The sequence below is a fragment of the Vulpes lagopus genome, chromosome 11, assembly GCF_018345385.1.
Source record: "Vulpes lagopus strain Blue_001 chromosome 11, ASM1834538v1, whole genome shotgun sequence".
Lineage (NCBI taxonomy): Eukaryota > Metazoa > Chordata > Mammalia > Carnivora > Canidae > Vulpes > Vulpes lagopus.
The window spans coordinates 48,318,001-48,345,319 of record NC_054834.1 but is presented as its reverse complement, the minus strand read 5'-3'; the positions used below and the strand labels follow the sequence as shown (position 1 = coordinate 48,345,319).

General features: G+C 37.1%; 1 protein-coding gene and 2 pseudogenes across 4 annotated transcripts in view; 2 read left to right on the top strand and 1 right to left on the bottom strand.

The window, feature by feature from the left end:
* MDM4 (MDM4 regulator of p53) overlaps nt 1-27,319 on the top strand; it is a 47,526-nt gene that overhangs the window by 9,829 nt on the left and 10,378 nt on the right. The window contains exons 2-9 of one of the 4 annotated variants that reach the window (XM_041774061.1): nt 7,546-7,658; nt 9,096-9,170; nt 14,537-14,670; nt 16,000-16,055; nt 20,889-20,956; nt 21,695-21,794; nt 23,961-24,121; nt 25,569-25,718. In XM_041774061.1, coding sequence (XP_041629995.1) covers nt 7,581-7,658; nt 9,096-9,170; nt 14,537-14,670; nt 16,000-16,055; nt 20,889-20,956; nt 21,695-21,794; nt 23,961-24,121; nt 25,569-25,718 — 822 coding nt within the window. In that variant the 5' untranslated portion in view covers nt 7,546-7,580. Of the gene's footprint in view, nt 1-7,545; nt 7,659-9,095; nt 9,171-14,536; nt 14,671-15,999; nt 16,056-20,888; nt 20,957-21,694; nt 21,795-23,960; nt 24,122-25,568; nt 25,719-27,319 lie in introns of those variants that run through there. The other 3 variants (XR_005990674.1, XM_041774065.1, XM_041774064.1) reach the window with 3 other exon arrangements.
* Nucleotides 10,901-11,018, top strand: LOC121472434 (annotated as a pseudogene).
* On the bottom strand, nt 17,802-17,896 carry LOC121472381 (annotated as a pseudogene).

Sequence of the window (27,319 nt, the reverse complement as noted above, 5' to 3'; positions counted from 1 at the left end):
TGAAAAATACCTACAGCTGAATAATAGAAGTTTATATAGCAAAAACTGTCGATTGTATTAAAAAATATTGCTGGGATGGAAGGGGGAAGAAATTTATAGAGTTAAATATTTAAATTAGAGTAAGCTAGATGTCCAACTTAAGAAATTAGCAAATGATCAACAAAATAACTTTTGTATCATAATAAGATATGAATGGAAAGGAAGATGCATCTGTACACAGATTAAAAGAATATGATCAACTATATGCCAGTAATTTTGAAAACTTAGACAAATGGAAGAAAAAATAAAAACCTCGAATAACCTTAAATTTATTAAATTAAAAGTAATTAAAAATCATTCCATGTGGCATCTGGGTGGCTCAGTAGGTTAAGTGTCTGCCTTTAGCTCAGGTCATGAGGTCCTGGGATCAATTTCAGCATTGGTTTCCCTGCTCAGCAAGGAGTCTGCTTCTCCCTCTGTCCCTCCCTGCTGCTTGTGCACTCTCACACTCTCAAAATCTTAAAAAAAGGGATGCCTGGGTGGCTCAGTGGTTGAGCGTCTGCCTTTGGCTCAGCGTGTGATCCTGGGATCTGGGGGATCAAGTCCGCATCAGGCTCCCCGAGGAGAGATTCTTCTCCCTCTGCCTATGTTTCTGCTTCTTTCTCTGTGTGTCTCTGATGAATAAATAAATCTTTATGAAAAAAATATTTTTTTAAGGTTTTATTTATTCATGAGAGACACAGAGATAGAGGCAGAGGGAGAAGCAGGCTCCATTCAGGGAGCTTGACATGGGACTCGATCCCAGGACTTCAGGATCATGCCCTGCGCCGAAGGCAGGTGCTAAACCACTGAGCCACCCAGACTGCCCTAAAAAAAAAAAAAATCTTCCCACAAAGAAAACACTGAGTTTTATGTTTCAGAGGTGAAGTCAGTCTACCAATGTAAGGATCAAAACACCTCAGTTTTTTAGAATTTTTTCCGTGCCAGTAGAAAAAATAGGGATTATTCAAAAGTTAATTCTATTAGGTCGGCCAGCCCTCATAGTCAAACTAGACAAAAACTTGACCATGGAAAATTGTAGGCCCATTTCACTCTCTAATAATAGACTTTATAACCTAAAAGTAGCAAGTCAGAACCAGACGTGTACAAAAAAGAATAATACCCCCAACCAAGTTCGGTTTATCTCAGGTGTATAAGGATTTAATATTAGAAAATTCATAAATGAAAATCAAAAGTCGGGATGCCTGGGTAACTCAGTAGTTGAGTGTCTGTCTTCCGCTCAGGGCATGATCCCAGAGTGCTGGGATCAAGTCCCATATCGGGCTCTCCGAGGAGCCTGCTTCTCCCTCTGCCTATGTCTCTGCTTCTCTGTTTCTCTCATGAATAAATAAGTATTATTTATAATAATTAAATTTATAAATTTTTTTAAAAATTCAAAAGTCACTGTATTAATAGATTAAAAGAAAAAAATCATAATCATTTCAAAACATGATTCACTTGATAAGATAAAAATCATCATTTCAATAGATTCAGAAAGAATATTTTATAAATTACTTATTCATGGTATATTTTTAGTTAATGAGGATGAAAAGAAACCCTTATAAACTGGTAAAGAGTAACTGTTAAAGAACAATAAACATTAAAAAAAACAAACAGTAAACATAGGTAAACATTAGAATCATTTCCTTTAAAATTAGAGACAAAGATACCCACTAATACTGTGTGTGTTTGACATTGTGTTGACAGTCCTAAGCGGTAAAGAAGACATTAGAGGAGGGCAAGGATTGGAAAGGAAGGAATAAGATTTTATCTGCATATGATATAATCCTTTACGTAGAAAACTGAAGCATCTACAAATTATTAGAAATAATTATGTAAATTTAGGTGACTGGATAGACGATTAATGAGTCATCTGTATTTCTGTATATATGCGAAAACTACTAAAATCATAATGGAGAAGGCATCACAGTAGTAGCAGAATATCAACTTTAGAAAATTTTATTTATTTGAGAGAGAGAGAGCACAAGGGGGTGGGGTAGTGGCAGAGGGAGAGGGAGAAGCAGGCTTCTGGCTGAGCAGGGAGGCCAGCTTGGGGCTCCATCCCAGGACCCTGGGATCACGATCTGAACTGAAGGCAGATGCTTAATTGACTGAGCTACCCAGGCGCCCCTCAACTTTAGAAATTATTCTGACACAAGTGTGTTAGCTTTCTAAAGGGAAAATTGTAAAATTTTACTAAAAGAAATTAAATAAGTCTTTAATAAGTAGAGAAATATATGTTGTTAGTGATTAGAAAACCATTTGATCTGTATATAAAGGTAATTTCATCCAAAATCCCAACAGGGATTTTTATGGAACTTGATAAAGATGATACTAACATTTATATGGAGGAGATAAAGGACCAGGAATGTAACTGGTGCAGCCATTTGGCAAACGGTGTGGAGGGTCCTCAAAAAGTTATAAATAGAATTACCCTATGATCCAGTAATTGCACTACAGGGTATTTACCCCCAAAATACAAAACACTAATTCAAAGGGCTACATGCCCCCTATGTTCATTGCAGCATTATTTACAATAGCCAAATTATGGAAGCAGCCCAAGTGTCTCTTGATAGATAAATGGATAAAAAAGATTGGCATATAAGCACAGTATGTTGGAATGTTATTCAGCTATAAAAGAGAAGGGAAATCTTGCCATTTGCAACAGCGTGGATGGATCCAGAGCTTAATGGTAAGCAAAATAAGAGGAAAGACAAATGCCATATGATTTCACTCATGAAACAATATAAAGAGCAAAGGATAAAAAGACAAACTAAGAAAACAGACTGTTAAAGAGAACAAATTGATGGTTACCAGAGGAAAAGTGGGTGGGGGATGGGTGAAATATGTGATCGCCATTAAAGAGTACACTTACATCATGAGCATTAATGTAATGTAATTTACATTACTGATTAATGTAAAGAATTGTTGAATCATTATATTGTATACCTGAAACTAAAAGAACACTGTGTTAACTATATTGGAATTAAAATTGAAACTTAAAAAAGTTAGGGGGCCAAGAATAGCTGGTCACTTCTTAAAAAGAACAGGGAAGAGAAAACTTGCTTTGCTGGTTAGTAAAACTCATAAGATAGGAATGAAGACTTTTAAATTGAATAAACATAGAAAGATCAATGGGAATGTGAAGGGGGCGAGATCAGTGGAATAGAACAGGGAACTCATAAACACTCATGTATTTAAGGAAAATTTGATATATAACAGAGATGGCTGGCAATCAGGAAAGAGGCATGTTCAATAAATTGAACTGGAAAAAAATGGCTCCCTATAGGGAAGAAGAGTAAAATAGATTTCTAAAAAGAAAAAAGTTCACTCCAGATGGATTAAGAATTTAAATGTCAGGCAGCCCCGGTTGCGCAGCGGTTTAGCGCCACCTGCAGCCCAGGATGTGATCCTGGAGTCCCGTGATCAAGTCCCATGTTGGGCTCCCTGCATGGAGCCTGCTTCTCCCTCTGCCTGTGTTTTTTTTTTTTTTTTTTTTTCTTTTTCCTGCCTGTGTTTCTGCCTCTCTCTCTGTGTCTCTCATGAATAAATAAATAAAATCTTTTAAAAAAAAAAAGAATTTAAATGTCATTTTAAAAATGTCATCCTTTTACCATACACACTCACAAATTTTAGTATGTGAGGTGAATATGAGACCTTGAGGAATGAAAGATTGCTTAAATCAGAGAGGTCATTGGCTGAAAAAGAGACGATAAATATAAATTTGATTTTATTAAAATTAAGTTTTCATAAAAGTATCTTCTAGGAAATGGAAAAAATGTTACAAGTTAGAAGACAATATTTGCAGGACACCCAATTTACATAGAGGTAATATTAAAAAATATAAAGAACTATTATGAATTAATGAATATAACAAAATCCATTAGAAAAATGTCCAGAAGACATGAGCTGGTATTTCATAGAAGAGGAAACACAAGGCTGATAAGCATATGAAGAGATTTAGCATCATTGTCATTAGTGAACAGAGAAAAAGTCAATTCCTATTTGGCAAAAATTAAAAAGTATTAGAGGAAATAGATTCATAGAATATTTTATACATTCCTGATGGGACTGTGGATTGGTACAAACACTTTGAAAATAGTTTGGTGTCAGTTCCTAAAGTTGAGTATTCATATATGCTATGATCTAGCAATTTCTCTTGTAGATATACGCGAGACACTTTTTTTGCACATGTACAAGAATATTATTAGTAGCATTGTTCATAATAGTGAAAACCTAGAAACAACCCAAATGTCCATCACACTGGAATATTATATAGCAGTCAAAATAAATGAAAAATAAATATGAATCTTAAAAACATGCTAAGTGAAATAAGCCAGACACAAAAGGACAAATACTGTGATTTCACTTAGATGAGGTATCTAGAATTGGCATATTCTTAAAGGTAGAAAGGATTGTGGTTATCACGGCCTGGGGAGAGGAGGTCATCATGAGAGTTTGCTGTTTAATGGGTGCAGAATTTCAATTTAGTTGATTAAAAAGTTCTGGAGATGGATAGTATTGATGGTGTACAGTACTGTGAATGTACTTAATGTCACTGAATTGTACATTTAGAAATGGTAGATTTTACGTTATATTTAGTTTACAATAAATTTTAACGTGACACAAGTAGGAATTTTAGTGAAATAAAAATCTAAAATTACCTGCTTTTTTTTTTCTTAAGTTAAAAGCAACTGAACTAAAAATATTTACTCCTTAGCATTCCATTTTGATGCAGTAAAATGCATAAAGAGGAAGGGAAGAAAATCAAAACAGGATTCAGGATGATTGTTGCGGAGAGATAGGGGTATTACAGTTAAATATAGGTTGTTGTCAAGCGTACTGCTTTGTGGATACTTATTGCATTAGGAAGAATCAAGGAAAAATGGGCCATGTGTGGGTAAACAAAGTATGTTGAAGGAAAGGATTATGATTAATTCTGTACATTGAGGTCTAATGGGCAAAAAAATATTACTAAGCAGAGATTTCAGAACTCTTGAGTTTGAAATCTTGACTCTAGCAGTTCATAGAATTCTATTATCTTGGGCAGATAACATCTCTGCTTCTCTTGCCTTAGATGTAAAAAAAAGCTGATAACATTACCAATGTCATACATAGGTTTATTTAAGTGTTAAATGGGTTAATCTGTGTGCCTGTACAGAGTAAGCTCTATGAAAGTCTGTGCCATTTGTTTTGATGATCTAATGCTATGTAATAAACCACCTCAACAACTTAGTGAGTTAAAACAGTGGCCATTTTATTTATTTCTTATGATTCTGTGGGCTGAGTTGGATGGTTCTTGTCTGGCATGCAGCTGTAGTCAGGTGTCAGCTGCTTTTGGAATGTCCTGTAATATGTGGTGCTTTGGAGGGAATGGCTGGAAGAAGGCTGGGCTCAACTGAACCTTTTCTCCACATGGCCCTTTTATGTGATCTCCAGTAGAGTAGTCAGATTTTAGGGGCCTCAAAAAGCACAAAAAATGAAACTGCCAGGCTTGGAATTGGCACATTATCACTTCCACTGTATTCTACTAATGAATGTTGCAGAGCCACTTGGAAGATGTGGTTCAATGGGGACCATTTTTGGAAACCATCGACACTGCTTATTTTTATTTTTAAGATTTTATTTTTAAGTAAGTGTAGGTCTAATGTGGGGCTTGAACTTACAACCCTGCTCCACAGACTGAGCCAGCCAGGTACCCCTCCCCCCCCAATCCACACTGTTAGTGATATTTATATATATCATGTTTCTCTACAGTGTGTAATAATTGTCAATTTAGGCAGCAGGTATTTATTAACAAATAAATACAAATCCCTGCTACTTACTGCTTATGTTTTACATGATAAATAAAATGTATAGTGTGTTGGTTGGTAACGAGGATAGTAAAGAAAACTAAGGCAGAGAAGGAGGCAGGAAATACTGGGGGTTGGGAGTTGCAGTTTTAAAAATGAGTGGTCATGGATGGCCCCCTTGGTAAACTTGACATTTGAACAGACAAAAGGGGGAGGTTAGGAGCTAGAGAGGCAAGGGTGAGAGCAAGAAGACCTTAAAAGGGTAGTGCAGTTGGGAGGTAGGTGGTTTGGATTCATGCAGTAATAATGGAAGTGGTGAGAAATGGTTAGAGTTTGGATATATTTTAAGATACAGCTTTAGAATTTATTAACTGGATGTGGAGTGTGAAAGAAAAAGAAATCAAGGATGGCTTCAAGGTCATTGACCTGATCTACTGGAAGGATGGAGTTGTCATTTGCTGAGATGGGGAAGACTGCAGGACTGGCAGGTTTGGGGAGATCAGGATTGGTGTTTTATGTATAAGGTTTGAAATGCTAATTAAAAGCTAGCTGCTTTAAAATTGTAAATTATGTTTATATCCTATTTGACTTCCCATTTTGTAGCAAGGGAAGCAGTTGGGGGGAGAGGAATTTCTATTTTGTTAGAGTTAGTAAGTGCTCTCAGAAGATTGAGGAATTTTTTTAGTTTTAGCCAGAGTATTTGTCAGTTTTTCCAGGCCCCTTTCACCGTTTCCCCGATGTGTTTATTTCATAAATCTCACTGATCATTTATTAACTTTTTTGTTAGAAAAAGGCCTGAAGGTAAACTTAAGCTTATTTTAAAATTTGTTTTTCCTCTTACACCTTTTTTTTTTTTTTAAGGAGAGATGGTAGAATGTGATTCAATTCATGCTACATCTTTCCTTGATGCTATATGTCCACTTTGTTTTATTTATTTTTTATTTTTTAAAGATTTTATTTATTCATGATAGAGAGGGAGAGAGAGGGGCAGAGACACACACAGGCAGAGGAAGAAGCAGGCTTCATGCAAGGAGCCTGATGCAGGACTTCATCTTGTGACCCTGGTATCACAACCTGAACTGAAGGCAGATGCTCAACCTCTGAGCCACCCAGGCATCCCTCCACTTTGTTTTAACCCATTTTGTAAATATTTAGTTGCTGTACTCTTTGGGGTGGGCAGGTATTAAAAGTTGTTTTAGTTGATACTGAGCATTTTGACTATCATTTTCTTGTGGTTCCTTGCCAAGACATGTTTCAACATGTTGCAAAGGTTTTTCTTGATGTGCTCACAGAATCTTAACTTTATTACTTGGTAATTCCCCCAGCTCTTACATCTGTTGTCTTCCAGGGGGTGCTCTTGAGCACTACCCAAGAGAGGAGGAGTTCCTGAAACTCCGATATTCATTGGGTAGATGATGGTTGTAAATTTGACTTCCCCCTAAAACAGTTTACTCATTATCATCACTGTGGAGGTTGGAGCATGCCTGAACCTGTTTCTGTTTCAGGCTTCACCTGAGGGAAGCATGGATGGTTCTTACCCTTAATTAAGCCTTTGAGTTTTTTATAGGATCTGAACTTAGAAAGGGATCAGAAGAGTATCAAGAACTTCATATGAATATATTGCATTTGTGTAGGGCGCTCTGATACGTGTCATTTTTTTTTCTTCTGCTATTTTGTACATCTTGAGAGAATTTTTTGCTTTAGAAGAGATTTCATAATGCCTTTTTCCTTTCAGATTTATCAACAGACTGCAATTTCTTCACTGCCAAAATGACATCATTTGCCACCTCTGCCCAGTGTTCAACTTCTGACAGTGCTTGCAGGATCTCCCCAGAACAAACCAATCAGGTAAATCATTTTTAGGCATTCCTAGTATTCTGTATTCTGACTGTAGGATTTATGTAGAGCAAAAAGGATTATTTTTTTAAAATGGCATATTAGGGAAACCAGGAAAAGGTGTCAGTGCTCAAAATTTGAATTGATTATTGATTAAAGATGTAGAGTTTACAGATTGCTCAAAATATGGGACATTTTGAAAACGATTGCATTTTAGGGTATAAGTGGCTAGTGGAGAATTTGGGGCCAAATTATATGTTTGTTTTCTCTCTCATTTCGTTTTAACAAGCATGTTTTCTTTAAAAATTAATTTTGAATATAGCAAATGTATTCTTATTAAAAATTCAATTTTATAATGTGTTTATAATGTATTTATCATAGAGACTCCTTGACCATCTATCTCTTCCCTTCTTCCCCCAAAGTCCCTTCCTCCTAAGACAACACTGTGTCTTATTCCAGATCTTTTCCTCTAACATATAAAAATACATAATTTTGTTTTGTGTTTTCATAAACATTGCACAATATTTAATATTATATATCTTAGTATATGATAAAGGTGGAATTTAGATTTGTTGGGGGGAAATGTGGCTTATATAATAGATAGTTTTGATGTAATTGTCCATCTCTGGAAGGAAACAAATGAAGTCCTAAAACTTTGTATAAAAACAAATTCCAGATAGGTGAAAACTTAAATGTAAAAAGCGAAATAATATTAGAAGAAAACTTAGGGGATGCTTATGAAAAGAGGGGCCTTAAATAAGACAAAACCAAAGAGGCTGTAAGAGGAAGAGAGACAACTTTGACCATAAAAATTTTAAAGATTGGCTAACGACAGATTCCACAGTAAGAGTCAAGATAACGTCAAAGTTACTATCCCTGGTGTGTTTATGCCACATTTGGCTTATCTGCTCATCTGTCGGCGCTATTTGGGTTGTTTCCATTGTTTGGCTAGTGTGAATAATGCTTCTGTGAACACTGGTGTACAAATACTTATTTGAATCCTGCTTTCAGTTCTTTCGAGTATATAGCAAGGAGTCGAACTGCTGTGTCATTTGGTAATTCTGTCTTTAACTTTTTGGGGAACTGCCAGACTATTTTCCATAGCAGCTGAACCATTTTATCTTCCCACCAGCAGTGCACAAGGGTTCCAGTTTCTCCATATCCTTGCCAATACTTATTTTTTCCCCTTTTTTTCTTTTTATTATGGCCATCCTAGTAGGTGTGAATGTGCTGTCTTTTGGAAATGTGATTTTTCAGGAAGGTAACAAATAGTAGTCTGATTATCTGCCAGTAAATTGTGTATTGGAAGATTGTATGTTATTAGATTATAAGTATCCAACAGGGTTTGTTAAAAAAAAAAAAATTTAAGGAGGTTTTCTTGTTCCTTAGGGTTTCCGAAACCAATTTAGTTGAAATGTAAATAATGGGTTTATTTTATGTTTATATCAGGTACGACCAAAACTTCCACTTTTGAAGATTTTGCAGGCAGCAGGTGCACAAGGTGAAATGTTCACTGTTAAAGAGGTAAGCCATTAAAGAGAATTCTTCATTTTAAGAACAGCTGAGAAGTAGAAGCTGATGAGAGAAAAAGAAAAAAAGTAGAAGCTAATGAATGTATGGTTCTGAAATCAGGCCTAAGAAAGAAAATTCTACTCCTGAGGTACTAGAGAGGCAACTTTTGCTTTATTTTAAAGACCATTGAAGGCAGCCAGGGTGGCTCAGCAGTTTAGCGCCCGCCTTCAGCCCAGGGTGTGATCCTGGAGACCCGGGATCGAGTCCTGTATCAGGCTCCCTGCATGGAGCCTGCTTCTCCCTCTGCCTGTGTCTCTGCCTCTTTCTCTCTCATGAATGAATAAATAAAATCTTAAAAAAAAAAATAAAGACCATTGAGCTAAGTTGAACTCCATATTTCCTTTAAATTTCCTTTTGAAGTATTTGTCAGCCAAACAGAAGACTAACCATGAAATCATTGATCTCACAGTTAAAATGCAAAGCCTGTACAAGATTTAAAAAATGACACTGTCTATGATTTATAGGATGTACTGCCAGGCAGGAATTAAATGCAGTAGTTTTTCATTATAAATATGTCAGATACTTTTCTGAGCACTGTGAGAGTTATTTTAAACACACCTTTAACTTATTTAGACCTGAAGGTTTGTTTTGTTATTAATTTATTTATCTATTTATTTATTTATTTTTAAAAGATTTTATTTATTTATTCATTAGAGACACACACAGAGAGAGGCAGAGACACAGGCAGAGGGAGAAGGAGGCTCCATGCTGGGAACTCAATTTGAGACTCATCCCATCTCCAGGATCACGCCCTGGGCTGAAGGCAGTGCTAAACCTCTGAGCCACCCAGGCTGCCCTGTTTTGTTTTTTAATAAAAACAAATTGAAGTCCTTTAAGTAGAGAAGACTCAATATTAAAATGTTAATCTCTTTGAATTGCTTACATTTAGTTGGCTAAAATCTAACCTTTCCTAATTGAAAGAAACAAAATTCTCAAGCTTTTAAAAAACTTTTCTGAAAACCGTAAGCAACACTGTATTCCCGAGCCATTGTATCTCTCAAGGAAACAAATTGGAAGCATTTTAGATTTTTTAGAATAGTCATAATTTCCTTTATAGTTTTATATTAAGCACATCATTTTGAAATATATCTCTAGAATTCGGAAACTATTACTGAAGTATGGATTTTTAAAAAAATTATTTGAGAGAGAGAGAAAGAGTGCATGGACAAGTGTGTGTCAGGAGGAGTAGAGGGAGAGAATCTTCAAGCAGACTCCATGCTGAGTGAGGAGCCTGGCACAGGACTATCTCCAATGACCCATGAGATCATGACCTGAGCAGAAATGGAGAGTCAGACACCTAGAACGACTGAACTTACCCAGGCACCCCAAAATACGGATTTTTATATCAGTAAAGTTGTTATAACGAATTGTGCTATCTCCTTCAATAACATGGTAGAATTTTCCTGGGTTAAGAAGAAATTAAGTACATACTGGTCAGAATGTTTTACTGTGGAAAAAGTTGGACAGAGTTTACATGAAGCCCTCTATTATGAATTTTGACCCTACCTGGTGCATAGAGAAGAATTTCCTAATTTTTAATTTTTTAAATACTGGTTCTTAGTTTGTGTGCATTGGGGCAGTATGGTATAATGAGAGTTGAATTATGTACATGTTATTTTTTTTAGTTTAATATATTTATTTTTGTCTTATTATTTTAAGATTTTTATTTTGAAATAATCTCTAGCTTTGTGCAGTGGCAGTATTGTAGCCAATGAGGTTTATCCGAGGCGTGATTATTGCTAATTGAAAACTGTAAATAATCTCTACACCCAACGTGGGGCTTGAACACACAACCCTGTGATCAAGGGTTGCACTTATGGACTGAGCCAGCCAGGCATCCCTAGTTTAATGCCTTTTATTTTTATTTGTTTGTTTATTAAGATTTATTTATTAGAGCATGCAAGTGAGCACACAGGTACGTGAGGGAGCAGATGGAGGAGAAGAGAGTGTTAAGCAGAGTCCAATGTGGGGCTCGATTCTCACAACTCTGAGATCACAGTCTGAGCTGAAACCAAGAGTTGGATGCTTAACTGACTGTGCCAGCCAGGCACTCCATTTAAGGCATTAAAAAAAAAAAAAGATTTTATTTATTAGAGCATGAGCTGGGGGAGGATCAGAGGGAGAGGGACAAGCAGACTCCCTGCTTAGCAGGGAGCTCAACACAGGGCTCCATCCCAGGACCCTGAGATCATGACCTGAGCTGAAAGCAGATGCTTAACCGACTGAGCCACCAGGCATCCCCTATTTGTTTTTTTTTTATTTTTTATTTATTTGTAAAGATTTTATTTATGTATTTATGAGAGAGAGAGAGGTAGAGACATAAGCAGAGGGAGAAACAGGCTCCTTGCAGGGAACCTGTTGCAGGACTTGATCCCCAGACCCCAGGATCATGCTCTGAGCTGAAGGCAGATGATCAACTGCTGAGCCATCCAGGCGTCCCCAGGCACCCCCTATTTCATACATTTCATTTTATTATTATTTTTAAAGGTTTTATTTATTTATTCATGAGAGGCAGAGACACAGGCAGAGGGAGAAGCAGGCTCCATGCAGGGAGCCCGACTTGGGACTTGATCCCAGGTCTCTAGGATCACACCCTGGGCTGAAGGTGGCACTAAACCGCTGAGGCACCCAGGCTGCCCTATTTTTATTATTTTTTAAAGATTTTATTTATTTGACAGAGCACAAGCAGCGGGAGCGGCAGGCAGAAGGAGAGGGAGAAGCAGGCTCTCTGCTGAGCAAGGAGCCTATTGTGGTGCTCTATCCCAGGACCCTGGGATCATGACCTGAGCTGAAGGCAGACGCTTAACGGACTGAGCCACCTGGGTGCCCCTGCCTAATCAATTTTAATAGCAACCTTACAGAAATAGCACAGAAGACGGACGACATTAAAAACATGTATTTGCATATAGGACAACTGTTAGGAAAGTATAGTGAATGAATGGATCTACTGTATGATAAATATGCTACCAATCCCATATAGTTACTGTTAGTAAGAAATTTGCTTGTTTAAAGTAAATCCAGGTGTGCCTGGGTGGCTTAGTCAGTTAAGCATCTACCTTTGGTTCAGGTCATGATCTCAGGGTCCTGGGATTGAGCTCCATGTCTGGCTCTGTGTTCTGTGGGGAGTCTTTCTCTGTCTCCCTTTGCCTGTCCTCTGCTTGTGCTCTTTTGTGTGCATTCTCGTTCTTTCTCTCTCTCAAATGAATGAATAAAATCTTTAAAAAAAAAAATTTAAAAATCCAAATTGTCCCGAAAAATATAACAGGTTTATTTATAATTGTTATGAAGTTGAACTGCTGAAACATGTTTACTGAAACATGAATGTCTTAGGTCCCCACATTTATTTTTTTATTTTTTTAGGCCCCCACATTTATATTAAAAAATTCACACATGGTTTGGTGCCTGCCTTTGGCCCAGGGCGCGATTCTGTGGTCCTGGGATTGAATCCCACATCAGGCTCCTGGCATGGAGCCTGCTTCTCCCTCTGCCTGTATCTCTGCCTCTCTCTCTATGTCTATCGTGAATAAATAAATAAAATCTTTAAAAAAAAATTCACACATGTAAAAATGGAAAAAATGCCAATACCTGATTTCTGTTCCCTATTTTTCCACTTGTAGTTGTATACTTAGGTACCTTTTGACCCTATGGGAAAAATATCTAAATTTCAGAACTACGAAGAAAAAAAAATTTTTTTAAAGAATGAAATGTTTTCCATCAGAGTTGATTCTTAGGCACATTCTCTGTGTGTGACATGCTAGCTGTATGTCTTTTGGTGTAATCGTCACATGTTTGGTATGGATAGCGCACAGATTGGTGTCTTTAAAAAGGCCCACCAGATAGGCCTCACTTGCCTCCTGCAAAGCAGCAATAGCTGCACTCTAGAAGCATAGATTTCTTTTAAAGTCCTGAGCAATTTTTTGCAGCAGATGCTAGAAAGGAAGTTTGTGAATCAGGAGTTCAGTGGACTCTTAATAATGTCCAATTTCATGGAGTGCCACAGTACCAAGGCTGTAACCATGAGGTTTCTTCACCCCGCCAGAAGAGGGCATACTCTTCCAAGTTTCTTTACCTGCCTCCTCTCCCACTGGTGCTTGAGGAGCCTAGAGATGATGATGGTGTGGCATGGCTGCGGGCACTTAATTACGTACACATTTATAGATAATAGTTTCTATTGTATAGAAGACCTTATTACTTTGAATACTTAGAGTGGATTTATTTCTTCTGAAAGTTTGACAGACATAAATTAAATCTTTCTTCTTTTTCTTCAGTAAATACTCTTCCCCATCTTATTTCTCCCTAGATACTTGATTATCTGGGCAAAATGTTGCTTGGTATAGAGGGGAGCCTAGGAGCATTATTGTACCAATATAATGGGAACGGTATTCGGAAAATCTGTGCAGATATCTAATAATTCCTGAGAAGTTGGGGCCTAAACTTAAAGATAGCTGCTTTGGTTTGCCTGTAATCTGTGGCAACAGAGTTTTTACTGTCATTAAGTGAACTTAAATATTAAGCAGTTTAAAAAAATCTGCATAGGGAAAACATTAGGAAAAATAAATAATTCAAACTTTTTTTTTTAAAGATTTTATTTATTGAGAGACAGACAGACAGAGATATTGACAGAGATAGCAAGAGAGACACCAGCAAGGTGGAGAGGGAGAAGCAAGCTTGATCCTAGGACCCCAGGATCATGATCTGAGCTGGAGGGAGATGCTTAACCAACTGAGCCACCCAAGCATCCCTAAAACTTACGAATCATGAACTTGTCTGAGTTTCTTCCATTTTTGTGAACTCTGTGGAAAAAATCCAGATATACTAAATTTTTATTTGATAAACACTGTTTTATGCAGTTATAGTGCTGATGGCTTATTAAACATTGTACTTCATTTGTGAAAAAGAATGAAATGAATATGCATCAAAAGCGTCTTGTAGTTGTGTTGGTCCCTGGATTTGGAAAATATTTTTATGACCCAGGCACATTTAAAGTTTATTACTTCTAGTTTTAGAACAGACCTCTTTATTTGAACTGGTGAGATTTTTTAACGGGATAGTAAGTAAATTCAATACTTTTCTCACTGTCAGACCACTACGTTTCTATTCTAAAAAGTAAGAATAAGAATCTCTTGATGTCTAGCATGGTAATAAGTGGAGGAACCTAGTGATTGGGGACAACTGTCTTGTTGTAGGACTCCTTACACAAGCACTGACAGTCACGCTCATATGTGTTTTGTCTAACTAACTTACCTATCTTCTCATAATAATTTTGTGATTTTTGGAGCAGCTGGACAGACCTCTCATGCTGCTTTATTGCCATGCAGGTCATGCACTATCTAGGCCAGTATATAATGGTGAAGCAGCTTTATGATCAGCAGGAACAGCATATGGTGTATTGTGGTGGAGATCTTTTGGGAGAACTGCTAGGACGTCAGAGTTTCTCCGTGAAAGATCCAAGGTAAGAAGAGTGAGGGTTTGTTTATTTTTTTTGGTGCTTATAACCACTCAATCTTTATAGGATATTAATGGTTATTTATTCCTTTAGTCAGTCAATATTTAAGGGCCTACACATGTCAGGTAGCCTGTGATTCCCTAAGACCATGTTAGTGAGCAATAATCTCAGATTCTTTGGAGCTTAAAGAACAGTGAGACTGTAGATGCTTTTCCCCATCTTCATGAGATTATCACACCAGCATATGGTAAAATTATACTGTGGATGTTACAGAAAAGAGGTACATGAAGCTGTGTAGGGGGTGGGATTTAGGATCTTAGGGGTTGAGATAAGATTCCTTTAAGAAGTGATATTTGAGCTGAGAGCTTCAGGATAAGTGAGGAGTGAGAGGTGCTGCAGGAGAAGGTTGGAGGAGAGCTTCTGGCAGAGTAAACATTGTGTGCAAAGGCCTGAGTAGGATGAGCTTGATGTGGCTAGGTTAGAATTTTGTGCAGCAGCTGTTATAGAGAGGAAGAGTGAGCTGATGAGAGAGATGTTGTATTGCTGGTCGATGATGGGCTTCATAAGCTCTACTGTAGAGCTTCTCTGACCTGTTTGACTTTCTCCAGCTGCATAGAGTTACAGAGTTATAGAGTCAAAAGGTAATTAGTAGTGAACCAATGTTTTCTTTCTCAGCTTTGTGATGATAGATAGCGAGAGAGAGCCACCAGCAAGGTGCAAAGGGACAAGCAGGCTTGATCCTAGGACCCCAGGATTATGACCTGAGCTGGAGGGAGATGCTTAACCAGCTGAGCCACCCAAGTGCCCCTAAAACTTATGAATCATGAACTTCCACCCTTTCCCCAATTAAAATTGTAAAACTTAATTCTTTGTAGGTAGGAAGGAAGGAAGGAATGGTCTCCAAAGGAAATCTTGTGTTACTGTTAGCTAATTAAATAAAATGTAAATTAATCAGTTTCTTTTTTTTTTAAAGATTTTTTATTTATTCATAGAGACAGATTGAGGCAGACACACAGGCAGAGGGAGAAGCAGGCATCATACAGAGAGCCTGACGTGGGACTCGATCCAGGGTCTCCAGGATCACGCCCTGGGCTGCAGGCGGCGCTAAACCGCTGCACCACCGGGGCTGCCCTAATCAGTTTCTTAACAGGGGCAAAGTAACACAAGTGCTTGGACATTATCATCTTGACATTTAAATAATTACTAACCTATTGTGGGGAAAACATTCTCTTCTCCGTGTGTTATAGAGAAAGTTAGAAGATCACGTATCTGATAGACATGTAATATTTTAATGGAAAACCATGGGGTTATTAATTTTTTTTTTGTCTCTGACAGCCCTCTCTATGATATGCTAAGAAGGAATCTTGTCACTTTAGCCACTGCTACTACAGGTATGTCACATCCTATTTCTTCAGTCTGTATCACAGCTTTGAGCTCAAAGGGGGCAAATGATGGGAAAACAAGGAGGATCAAGATGGAAATGAAATGCTATGTTGGCATGACTGGGAGGGATACTGTAATACAGAATGTTATTAGTACGTTAATTTTTCATTGTGAAAAATTTCAAATAGACTGAAAATAGATTAGTATAATACCCACCTCTTAGTAATTGTTAATATTTTGCTACATTTGCTTCATCTGGATATACTTTCTTTTTCCTTAATTTTACTTCTTTTTTTCATCTAGACATACCTTTAAAATCTCTAATAGTTAAGAACCTTTTTCCTTTAAACGTAACCCTAAATGTCATTCTTACATCCAACAAAATTAATAATAATAAGATGAATAATAACTTCATAATGCTATCCAATAGCCAGTGTATGTATAGTTACCCCCAATTATCTCAGAAGTATCTTTTTTGTTTGGCTTGTTGAAATCAAGAGCCAGACAAAGTCCACACATTGCATTTGGTTGGTATGCCTCTAAGTATCTTTATAAAACAATCCTCCTTTTATTTTTATGTCATTTATTTGTTGAAGAAATGGATCATTTGTCCTGTAGAATTTCCCACATTCTAGTTGAGGTTGCAGATTTTGTCCTTGTGATGTTAACATGTTTCTCTGTTTCTTTTATTTTTGGTAAACTAGTGTAATGCTGCATAGTTTCAAGTTTAGATTTTTTGCTGAGAAGGTGTCATAGGTGGTGCTCTGTACATCTGTTGCATCTCATCTGAGTCATATAAGGTCTGCTTGTCCCTTTTTCAGTGATATTGATTCCGTGGGTTCATGGTGTTAACCCAATCCATCTGTTAGAAAGGTCCCTGAAGAACTTTCATCTAGCTAATGATTTTAGCTTTCTGTTATATGAATGCCAATTTGTCTAACACCCTTTGTTTAATTCCCTATCTTTTAAATATTGTCCTTTGAGTTTAATTTATTAGGTATGTGAGGAAACGGGCTGCTTTGGGGTCTGAAGTATGGTGTATTAGAGATCAGTGGATCAACTGGATATAACTGAAATGTAACACTATCTCTTAATCATTTCCAAATAATGAAACTTTTCCCTTCCATTCCTAAGTGAGGTGCTTTTGTGAGCTTCAAATTAGGTTTTAGGTAACCTTATCCTTTGAAGAAAGCCCAAGTTTGTAATTCTTTTAGATTGGTTATCTTTCCAGTTTACTGAAACAAATAATTGAAAAGAATCCATTCTTAATAAAGGTTTATTTAACGTGAGAACAGAGAAACTGTTTTCATATTGAAATGTGATTTTTAACTTACATTGAATTTTGGAGCCTGTTGACTTCATTGAGCCATTTGCTCACTTTACCCACTTCACCCAGCTGTAAATTTCTGTTCAGATGGAAGGCCTTGCAAATAATATAGTGTCTTTATTGAAATTCAGTCACTTGTGAAATAGTAGGGCTTCCCTGGGATACTCACTGCAGGCCCAAAATACACAGAGGAGTGATTGATTGATTGATTTAAATTCAGTTTGGCAACATATAGTGTAACACCCCATGCCCATCCCATCAAGTGCCCTCCTTAGTGCCTGTCACCTAGTCACCTCTTTGCCTCCATCCGTCTCCCCTTCTGCAACCCTTTGCTTCCCAGAGTTAGGAGTCTTTCATGGTTTGTCTTCTCTAATTTTTCCCCACTCGATTTCCCTCCTTTCCCTTATAGTTCCTTTCACTATTTCTTAAAAATATGGAATGCTTCACGAATATGCTGTCATCCTTTCACAGGGGCCATGCTAATCTTCTCTTTTATTTTATTTTATTATTTTTTAAAAGATTTTCTTTATTTATTCATGAGAGAGAGAGAGAGAGAGAGAGAGAGGCAGAGACATAGGTAGAGGGAGAAGCAGGCTCTCCACAGGGAGCCCAGTGCAGAACTCCATCCTGAACTGAGATCATTCCTTGAGCCAAAGGTAGTTGCTCAACCACTAAGCCACTCAGGCGTCCCTCGTTCCAATTTTAGTATATGTGGTGCTGAAGCGAGCACTACACAGGATTTTGTATTTGTTGATCTACTCTATTAGAATTTGTTTTCTGATCTTTTCTCTGAATATCTGGAGTGGGTGTAATTCTCACTTTTTCTTTCTTGCACTACAGTATTTAACATGCCATATATATTTTTATATGTATACATATACATATACACATATACATGTATATGTATATATATACACACATATATATGTATATGTATATACATATATATATATATATATATTTTTAGATTTTATTTATTTATTGACACAGAGAGAGGCAGAGACACAGGCAGAGGGAGAAGCAGGCTCCATGCAGGGAACCCGATGTGGGACTCGATCCCGGGTCTCTAGGATCACACCCCAGGCTGCAGGCAGCGCCAAACCACTGCGCCACCGGGGCTACCCTAACATGCCATATATTAAAGTGAACATTTCTATAACATTATTTTTTTAAAGCTATTTATTTGAGAGAGAGCGCACGCAAGAGGAGGGAAGAGTCAAAGGGTGAAGCAGACTCCGTACAGGGCTTGATCCTTGGACTCCTGGATCATGACTTGAGCCGAAGGCACATGCTTAGCTATAAGACTGAGCCTCCCAGGCACCGCTTGATAACATTTCAATTGGATTATCACAACCACCCCATGAGGAAGGTCTAGAGATGATGAAACTGAAGGGTTTTAAAATATTGTTTTATTTGTGTTTTTGTTTTTTGCTTTTTTTAATAGAATGAGCGATTTGTCCAAGATTGGTTGCCACTTACAATTGGTAGAACAGATATTTCTGACTGACCATTTCTTGCTCTTTTCATTGTGCCACACACTTGATATTATAACAGAATTTGCTCCAGTTAATTTTTCTTAACACAAATTTCTCTCTGAACTTTAAATCTTCAAAACATTTTATTCTTAAATTTGTCACTTTGAAATAATTTCAGTTACAAAAAAAGTAGTAGACGTATTATAAGGAATTCCAAATATTCTTTACCCAGATTCCCCAAATGGTAACATCTTATATAACCCTAGTACAATGCTCAAAACCAGAAAGTTGCCACACAGTAATTTTGATAATTGTCTGCTCTGACTTGAACTTGCATTGGTGCTTGTGGTTGGTCATCTCTGTTCTAAATAAATTGGGTTGTGTGTATTTTATTTAAAAGGACAAATGAGAAAAAATGTTTTTTTTTCTTTTTTCTTTTTTTAAGATTTTATTTATTTATTCATGAGAGATACACAGAGAGAGAGAGAGGCAGAGACATAGGCAGAGGGAGAAGCAGGCTCTCTGCAGGGAGCCCGATGTGGGACTCGATCCTGGGACTCTAGGATCATGCCCTGGGCCAAAGGCAGGCACTAAACCACTGAGCCACCCAGGGATCCCCAAGAAAAATGTTTTCTGTATCATCTATTATAAGCCTTTGCAAGTGAGTTAAACCTTTATTTTGATGGTTGAGAAAATGCCATTGTTTAAAGTAAAGTGGTCTTTATGAATCATTTGTCCAGATCTCCATATGTATATGAACAAAATGAAATATATGACAAACTTTGTTGTTATTTTAAAGTTCCTTTGTACATTATAGTTTTCCCAGATAATTTCTTTTTGCTTCTTAATATTTTAATCTAAGGAAGGTAGTAAGGCGTTAGAACTATAAATGACAGTAATCAAGTTGCTTTATTAAAGAAATGCTTAATCTGTGTTTTCTTGTTTATCTTTGAAGACCACTGTGGTCAGAAAATGCTTTCTCTTGAACTCCTCAGTATTCTCTGTGTACCTATAAAAATGCTCGTATAAAATCATGCTCTTTATAATTACAGTTTTGAAATTGTTTTGTGCAGAACAACTGAACTATCAGACCAGTTGTAGGATCAGTATTCTTTTCTTTGGCAGTCTTTATTACACAAGGATGAGGTTTTCCTTAAGTGTCTTATCTCTGGACTTGAATAGTAGCTAGTGAATCCAGCCCTTGGTAGACTTATTTGGGAACATTTCAATTACATATAACCTCATATAATGAGCGGTCTAGATTATTAAATTTTCTACAGCTTATTGTTTTCCTGTAGTTAAGTTTTCATTTTCCATTTTGCTTGGAAAATTTCCAAGTCCTCGAAATACTATCAGACAATCTAAGAATTTCACTCAGGTTACTGTTTTCTTTGCTTTTTCATTGACTTTGGGAAAAACTTTATTTGCTTTCGCTTCCCTCTTAGGAAATGTTTATAATAACTGAAATATAAAACTTGTTAATTACAAAATTACTCTATATTCAGGTAATGGGAATTTAAATCAGGAAATCTTCATTGACACTGTAGAATGTAAGTTTACATGAGGTGCTATTGTGTTATGAAGCAAGTGGGGAAAATTCTAGATTTTCAGATTTCATAAGCCTGTATAACTTTTAATAGTTGAAAATAAAAATTAAGGGCCAAACTTTTTTTGCTGTTGTTTACAAGTTAGGTGGATTACCTGTGGGAAGAAATTATAAAAAAAATATTCCATTATTTCTTGGTTGGAATCACTTTCATATTAAAATTTGAAATTTTGCTCTGAACATTTTTAGTTATTTTTCATTTTCTTCCAGATTACATTTTGGTAATACATTTTGAATATAGCCTGTCTTGGTCTTTACCATTTTTATCAGTTTTGATTTTTCCCTTTTGGATGAGAGCTTTGTCCAACCAACATGGAGAAGTACAGCTTTAGGGAACAAACCTGGCTCCAGGGTTGTTTGCTGAGGTCCTTTTTATGTGGAAAGAATGGTTATTACCAGGGAAGGTTTTCCTTTTGTTTTACTTGCTATCCAGATGCTGCTCAGACTCTCGCTCTCGCACAGGATCACAGTATGGATATTCCAAGTCAAGACCAACTGAAGGTAAAATCACCACACGGTGACTTCTTTTGTTGTACAGAGTGGCCCCTTCTCTGTACCTATGGATCTTGGACTCCCAAGACCTTTCTCTAAATGTGGTAAGAGTTTAATAAGAAAGGTTCTTGGGAGTTCACAGACCAGGGACAGAGTGAAACTTCTCTGTTCTGCCCATAACAGAGTTCCAGTCTCTGAATCTTTCTTTGGGATGTAGCACTTCTGATCTTCAGTTCCTCCAGTTGCATTTTCTTTGGGGTTTGTGTGTGCCTGTGTGTGTGATGGTATATGTATATAGGTGTTTGAAGAAAACTGCTTTATTAGACTTTAACAGGCTTGTTGCAGTTAAGTTCATGTCAGACCATTCTGAAAGCTTTCCCAAACCAGACCTGGGAAAACTTTATGATCATTTTGGTATGTGCTGAGGGTTTCACATGTTTTCTGAATTATGCCTAATTTTATAGTCTAGAGGTTTTATATTGATTGATAGCCTGTTTTTAACAGTAGATTTTGGCCTTTTGTGCAGAGATTTTTTTCCCCCCAGGTTTGGGATTCTCTTAGCTCTGCTCACAGTGGGTTGAGGAGAGGTGTTGCCTTTATCTGATGACTGTTGTGAACTCCAGAGATTTCTTTCTCGTGCGTAACCCATTGTGCCGCACAGTAACTGGTGAGCCAGAATGGAACTGCTACATCCCCTGGTCTCAGTCATTTTTACTGCACTAATAGACGTCTTTCCCTTTTTTTCAGCAAAGTGCAGAAGAAAGCTCCAGTTCCAGGAAAAGAATGGAAGAAGGCAATATTCCTACACTGCCTACCTCACAACATAAATGCAGAAATTCTAGAGAAGGTAAGTTTTGGATTAAAGCTATACAGACTTTTTCTTTCTTTTTTTTCCCCTTCTTTTGTTGATGACATCTAGAAAGGGGATTTATTCACATTAAGCACTATCTATAATTGAGACCATTCTATAGACCACTCAAAAAATAATAATGCACTTTCTTTGCATATGAAGTTGGTGGGAGCATATGTCATACTTACTCATTCTTTTCAGAATACTTTTTCTTAAGCTTAGTGACCATTGTTAACTTTGAAGAGATGGTAGTGCACTTTTAGCAACTTGTGTTTACTGAGATGGAGCAAGACTAAGATGGTTAACATACTAATAGAAGATTGCTGCAGATTTATCAGTTTGCCACCTGGTAAATCAGCTGCCTTGGCCTTTTCAATCTTGACATACTTGTATATATTCAGTCTGGTTAGGATTTTTATTTTGGTTTGTTTGCTTGAGGCAAAGGCTAATTTTTGTAGAGTTTTGAAGTTTGCAAAGATGATATATACTTGGTATGTCTGAGCCAAGAATGAGACCTTAGAGACCTTAGAAGCCAAGTAGTTCCTCTGCCCTTGGATGGTAGTCCTCAGATCTTTAATATCCACCCTCGATATGCTGTGGTCAGGTTAAGTGAGTTAACCAGTATTTTAGTTTTTCCCAAGCTCTGCTTTAGAAAATACCTCCTAAACTTTTTCCTACAAAGGTATATAAAATCATAAATTACTCAGAGGTGTTAGATGGCATGATAGTTTCTAGTTTAGGTACCTGGCTCACACTTGGAGCAATGACAGGTTAGACTTCTAACAACATCCCAGAAAGTGATGCTGCTGAAATTGTTTTATATGTTTAAAATTGGATCCGTTTATCATGCAACTGAATTTTGAACTACCTAGTTGCCTTGGAGCTTATCCCAGTCTGTATGGTATTAAATGTGTAAATTTTTCCTTAAATGCAGGTTCTTGCTTATTTGCTACTCAGAAGGCTATTTGAAATATAAGAATCACCAATTCAAGAGACTATTACGTAGTTTGTGCTGTACATTTTGAGAGTAAAGAGCTTAGTAGTTTCAGGAATGTGTGTAGGTAGAAAGGACAGGCTTTGTATATATGGAAGAGATGTTTCTGTTCCCTTTACAAGATGTTAGCTTGACTAGACGATAACTTTAATATGGCATCATCTCAGGAATTTAGGTTTTGATAATTTTAGTAATGAGTAAGTAAAAAGCTGAACTTTCCCCTGAATTTAATGGGCAGAGTTCAACATAATTTGTAAGTAGGTAAGGTCATCTTTTGTTCTGACAGGGACAGGGGCATTGCAAACGTTTTCAAGCACATGTACCTCAGCACATTAAAACACCTGTGGTTGCCATTGGCATGGCTGGTGCATTTGGAAGAGCTAGAGGAGAGGGGGAAAGGAGGGAAGCACAACAAAAAAAGATTGGATGATGGGATGTGTGGTAGCAACAAACTTATGTTTGTAACCACCTTGAATGTCATTTGGGTGTATAACACGAGATCTTTTAGTTGGAATATGTGTTGCCTTCTTATGTTTCGAGTTTGCAATATTACTAGATCTTAGATAACTCCAAAAGAGCCCATTGATCCAGAAAGGACATAGGTATATATTTACTTAGACAACCTAGAGTTCAGTGTTCTGTAATGGTCGTTACCTATCCAAACATGAATTTGTGAGGAACATCCATAAATAACGTGGTAGCAGTGAGACTGCCTTGACAACCTTGTGAAGGCCCATTTGGTCTGGACTGCCTTGCTTTTATCTCAGGTTGGGCATTCTGCCACCACCATTTGCAGTTCAGTGAATTAAGCTATTATCAGGCATCATGTACTAGAGCAAGTCTTTCTTTAGTTATTGCCATGGTATGAATGCTTAACATGGCAGTAAATGACCATTTTGAAATCCTCTTAGAACAATGTCATTGTTTGAATGCCTTCAGAGTTTAGATTTTTTGATAAGTAATGATACTAGAAGCAGATGATCATTTGCTAATGAACAAGGCCTAAATTCGAGAGGTGGTCTGGGAGATACTTGATTTTGGTTTCTTTCATACTGGCCATAGAAATTTCTCTTTGCCTGTCTTATAAAGAGATTGTAAGTGTTGCAAAGTGAGTTTTAATTCTTAGTGTTGTGTACGTAGTTACTTTCCTTTCCATTTGACTGCTGTAGATGAAGACTTCATAAAAAACTTAACCCAAGATGAGACATCTAAGCTGGACCTTGGGTTTGAGGAGTGGGATGTAGCTGGGCTGCCTTGGTGGTTTTTAGGAAACCTGAGGAGCAACTATACACCTAGAAGTAATGGCTCGACTGATTTACAGACAAATCAGGTAAATGTCACATTTGAAGAGGAACTTTTTGTTTTTTTTTATGGAAGAGTAACATTCTTGGTTACTCTTGACCACACATTGCATTCTGTAAGAATTCTCATTCAGTGCTATGACTTTAAGTACCATCTGTGTGCATCTGATGCTCAAATCTGTATCTGCAGCCCTGACCTCTTCTCTAAATGCCCAACTTCTAAATTCAGCTGCCTACTTAACACCTCCAGTTAGATGATCTGACATTTAACATGTTCAAACCAGAGCTCTTGATTTTTTTTTTCTAAATTTTTTCCCATACATTCCTATTTAGCCTTTCCTTTTTCACAAATCTACCTTCTCTCCAGTTATTCCAGCCAAATCTAAGGGATATTATTGATTTCTTTCTCTGTCACACATCACATTCAGGTTATCAGTTCTTTATCCAAAGCAAATCCAAAATCTAACCACTTTTATTACTTCTGGTGTTAACACCCTAACTTAAACCATAATCATTCTATTCCTTTATCTTATTTTATATTCTCTCTTACACTTCTCACTTTGAAAAACTGTTATTCTATTTTGTTTATGTATTTGCTCCCACTGAAATGTAAGTCCAGGGCACTCTATTCTGTTACCTTGTACCTAGGAAAGTATCTGACACGCAATAGGAGTTCAGTGAATTTTTGCTCAGGAAATGAATGGATATAGAATAGTGGCAAAATAATAAGTTCTTTCCTAGGAATATTGGAGAAAAGCATGTCATGGAATATCCATAAGTGAATGCACAAAGAAGGTTATATTTAAAGTTGTTCAGGAATCCAGGAAAGAAGATAGAAGATACGAGTTACCATCAGTATTTCTCGTACTCCAGTAAACATTTTTAAAAAGGTGTTAATTAAGTAATTAATTTAGAGAGAATGAGCGAACAGAGGGATGGAGAACCTCAGACTCCTTGCTGAGCACAGAGCCCAACATGGGGCTCGATCTCACAACCCTGAGATCATGACCTGAGGCCAAGTCAAGAGTTGGATGCTTAACTGGCTGAGCCACCCAGTCACCCCTCAGTAAACATTACTGAACATGAAGTAATATGTCACAGTTAATGGAATGTTTTCTAGATTCTTTGAGTACTATCTTTGGAAAGGAATTTAGGGAACAGATTTTTTTTTTTTTTTTTACTTGAGCAATTACAGAGTCTTTAGCTTTTGAGCTCTTTGGTACAGTTTCTTAGATGTTATACCTTATTTACTGTTAAAATAGAAAATTCCTTGCCAGGCTCCCTATATCCATTCATTAGTTTATACATAGTGGGTGCTAGGTAGGTACCTGTTGAATAAATAGATGTTTGCTGAAGAAAGGCTATAGGTATTCTTTGGAGATGTGTGAAGATATTGACTTGTGGGTCATTTCTGTTGGTTCAGTGTCATCGATAAGCCTCTGACTACAGAAACTCACATTTGTTTTTTTCTTTTAGGATATAGGTACTGCTATTGTTTCAGACACCACAGATGACTTGTGGTTTTTGAATGAATCTGTATCAGAGCAGTTTGGTGTGGGAATAAAAGTTGAAGCTGCAGACACTGAACAAACAAGTGAAGAAGTAGGGAAAGTAAGAGACAAAAAGGTATGTTTGGAAAAATTTCATGTTCTATTTATGGGCACATAGTATAATCTGTTCAGATCTGGTATGTGACTCTGTACCACAGAAGACTCACATAATACCACTCTTTTACTTTTAAATGTCTTCCTGTATCCAGCTTTAAGATTCACATTGTCTTAAAAATACACTGTCTTAAAAATAGGATTAGGACTGTATTGGTATAACTCCTTCTTCCTTAAAACCAAGAAGCTGCCCTTTCCTACTTGTCTAATCTCTCAGAAGTGGAGTTTTTTATTCTGGAGACCTTACTTTGCTAACAAGGGGCAGAGTTGTTGTTGTTGTTTTTGTTTTAAAGATTTTGTTTATTTATTAGAGCATGCACAAATGGTGGGTGAGGAGGGTCAGAGGGAGAGGGAGAAGCAGACTTCCTGCTGAACAGGGAGCCTGATGTGGGGCTTGATTCTAAGACTCTGGGATCACCACCTGAGCCAAAGGCAGATGCTTTAATAGACTGAGCCAGGTGCCCCTCCAAATCAAAGTTCTAAATGGCTACAGCAGCCTGTAGGAAAAACACTTCCTGGTTTTTGGACATCTCAGTATCTTCCATAGTCATTCATATCTAAATGGAAATAGACAAGTGAGTTCTCCTTACATAATTTAGAGTTTAAGTAAGAGGAAAGAAGAGAGTTAGAACTCTTGAATACACATGATGTGAGTACACCAAGGTAAAGAGTCATAGAAACGTGTGCTCAAGTCTCAAAAGAAATTGGACAGCAGATCTAATGTTGACATTGACAAGATTCTTAGTAAACATCTATTGAGTAAATATAGCAAAACACAGACCTAAATAGGTTCATCTTTTTAGGAGATCTTCATAGTGATTTGGGTTCCTGAACTATATCCTGGTATGTCTGTAGGCAGATTGATGCGTGGGTCCTGCTAGAATAATTGTATGAGTAGCATTAGAAGAGACTGCAAGTGGCTTGAAAGAAGACAAAGGTGACATTTGGAAACTTCCATTGAGAGAGATGGGACTGGGGGATCCCTGGGTGGCTCAGCTGTTTAGCGCCTGCCTTTGGCCTAGGGCGTGGTCCTGGAGTCTGGGGATTGAGTTCCGCATCAGGCTCCTGGCATGGAGCCTGCTTCTCTCTCTGCCTCTCTCTCTCTCTCTCTCTCTCTCTCTCTCTCTCTGTCTATCATGAATAAATAAATAAAATCTTAAAAAAAAAAAGAGATGGGACTTAAAATACTTGAACTTGTATGAGAAACTTGTGTGCCATACTGAGGTTCCTAATTGTGCCATAATTGATTTTACTCCATTTACTAGATCACAAAATAGGGTCTTAATTTTTAGAATTTTAAATTCTAAATTTGAAAATTTAGAAGATACTTCCCATATTTCTTGACTTTGTTTCCTGGTCCATGGGCACATTTTTATAGGAAAACCAGAGTATCACATAACTAGTTTTACTTTTTTGTTGTTTTTTTTTTTAGGTTTACTTTTGAATACGAAATTTACTTTTCATAAAATACTTTGTTTTCGTTCTTCACATCTCAGTTCCTTATTTTATGTAGTGTCTTTCACTTCATTTTTTTCATGCAGTCTTTATTCTTGTGTCTGCCTG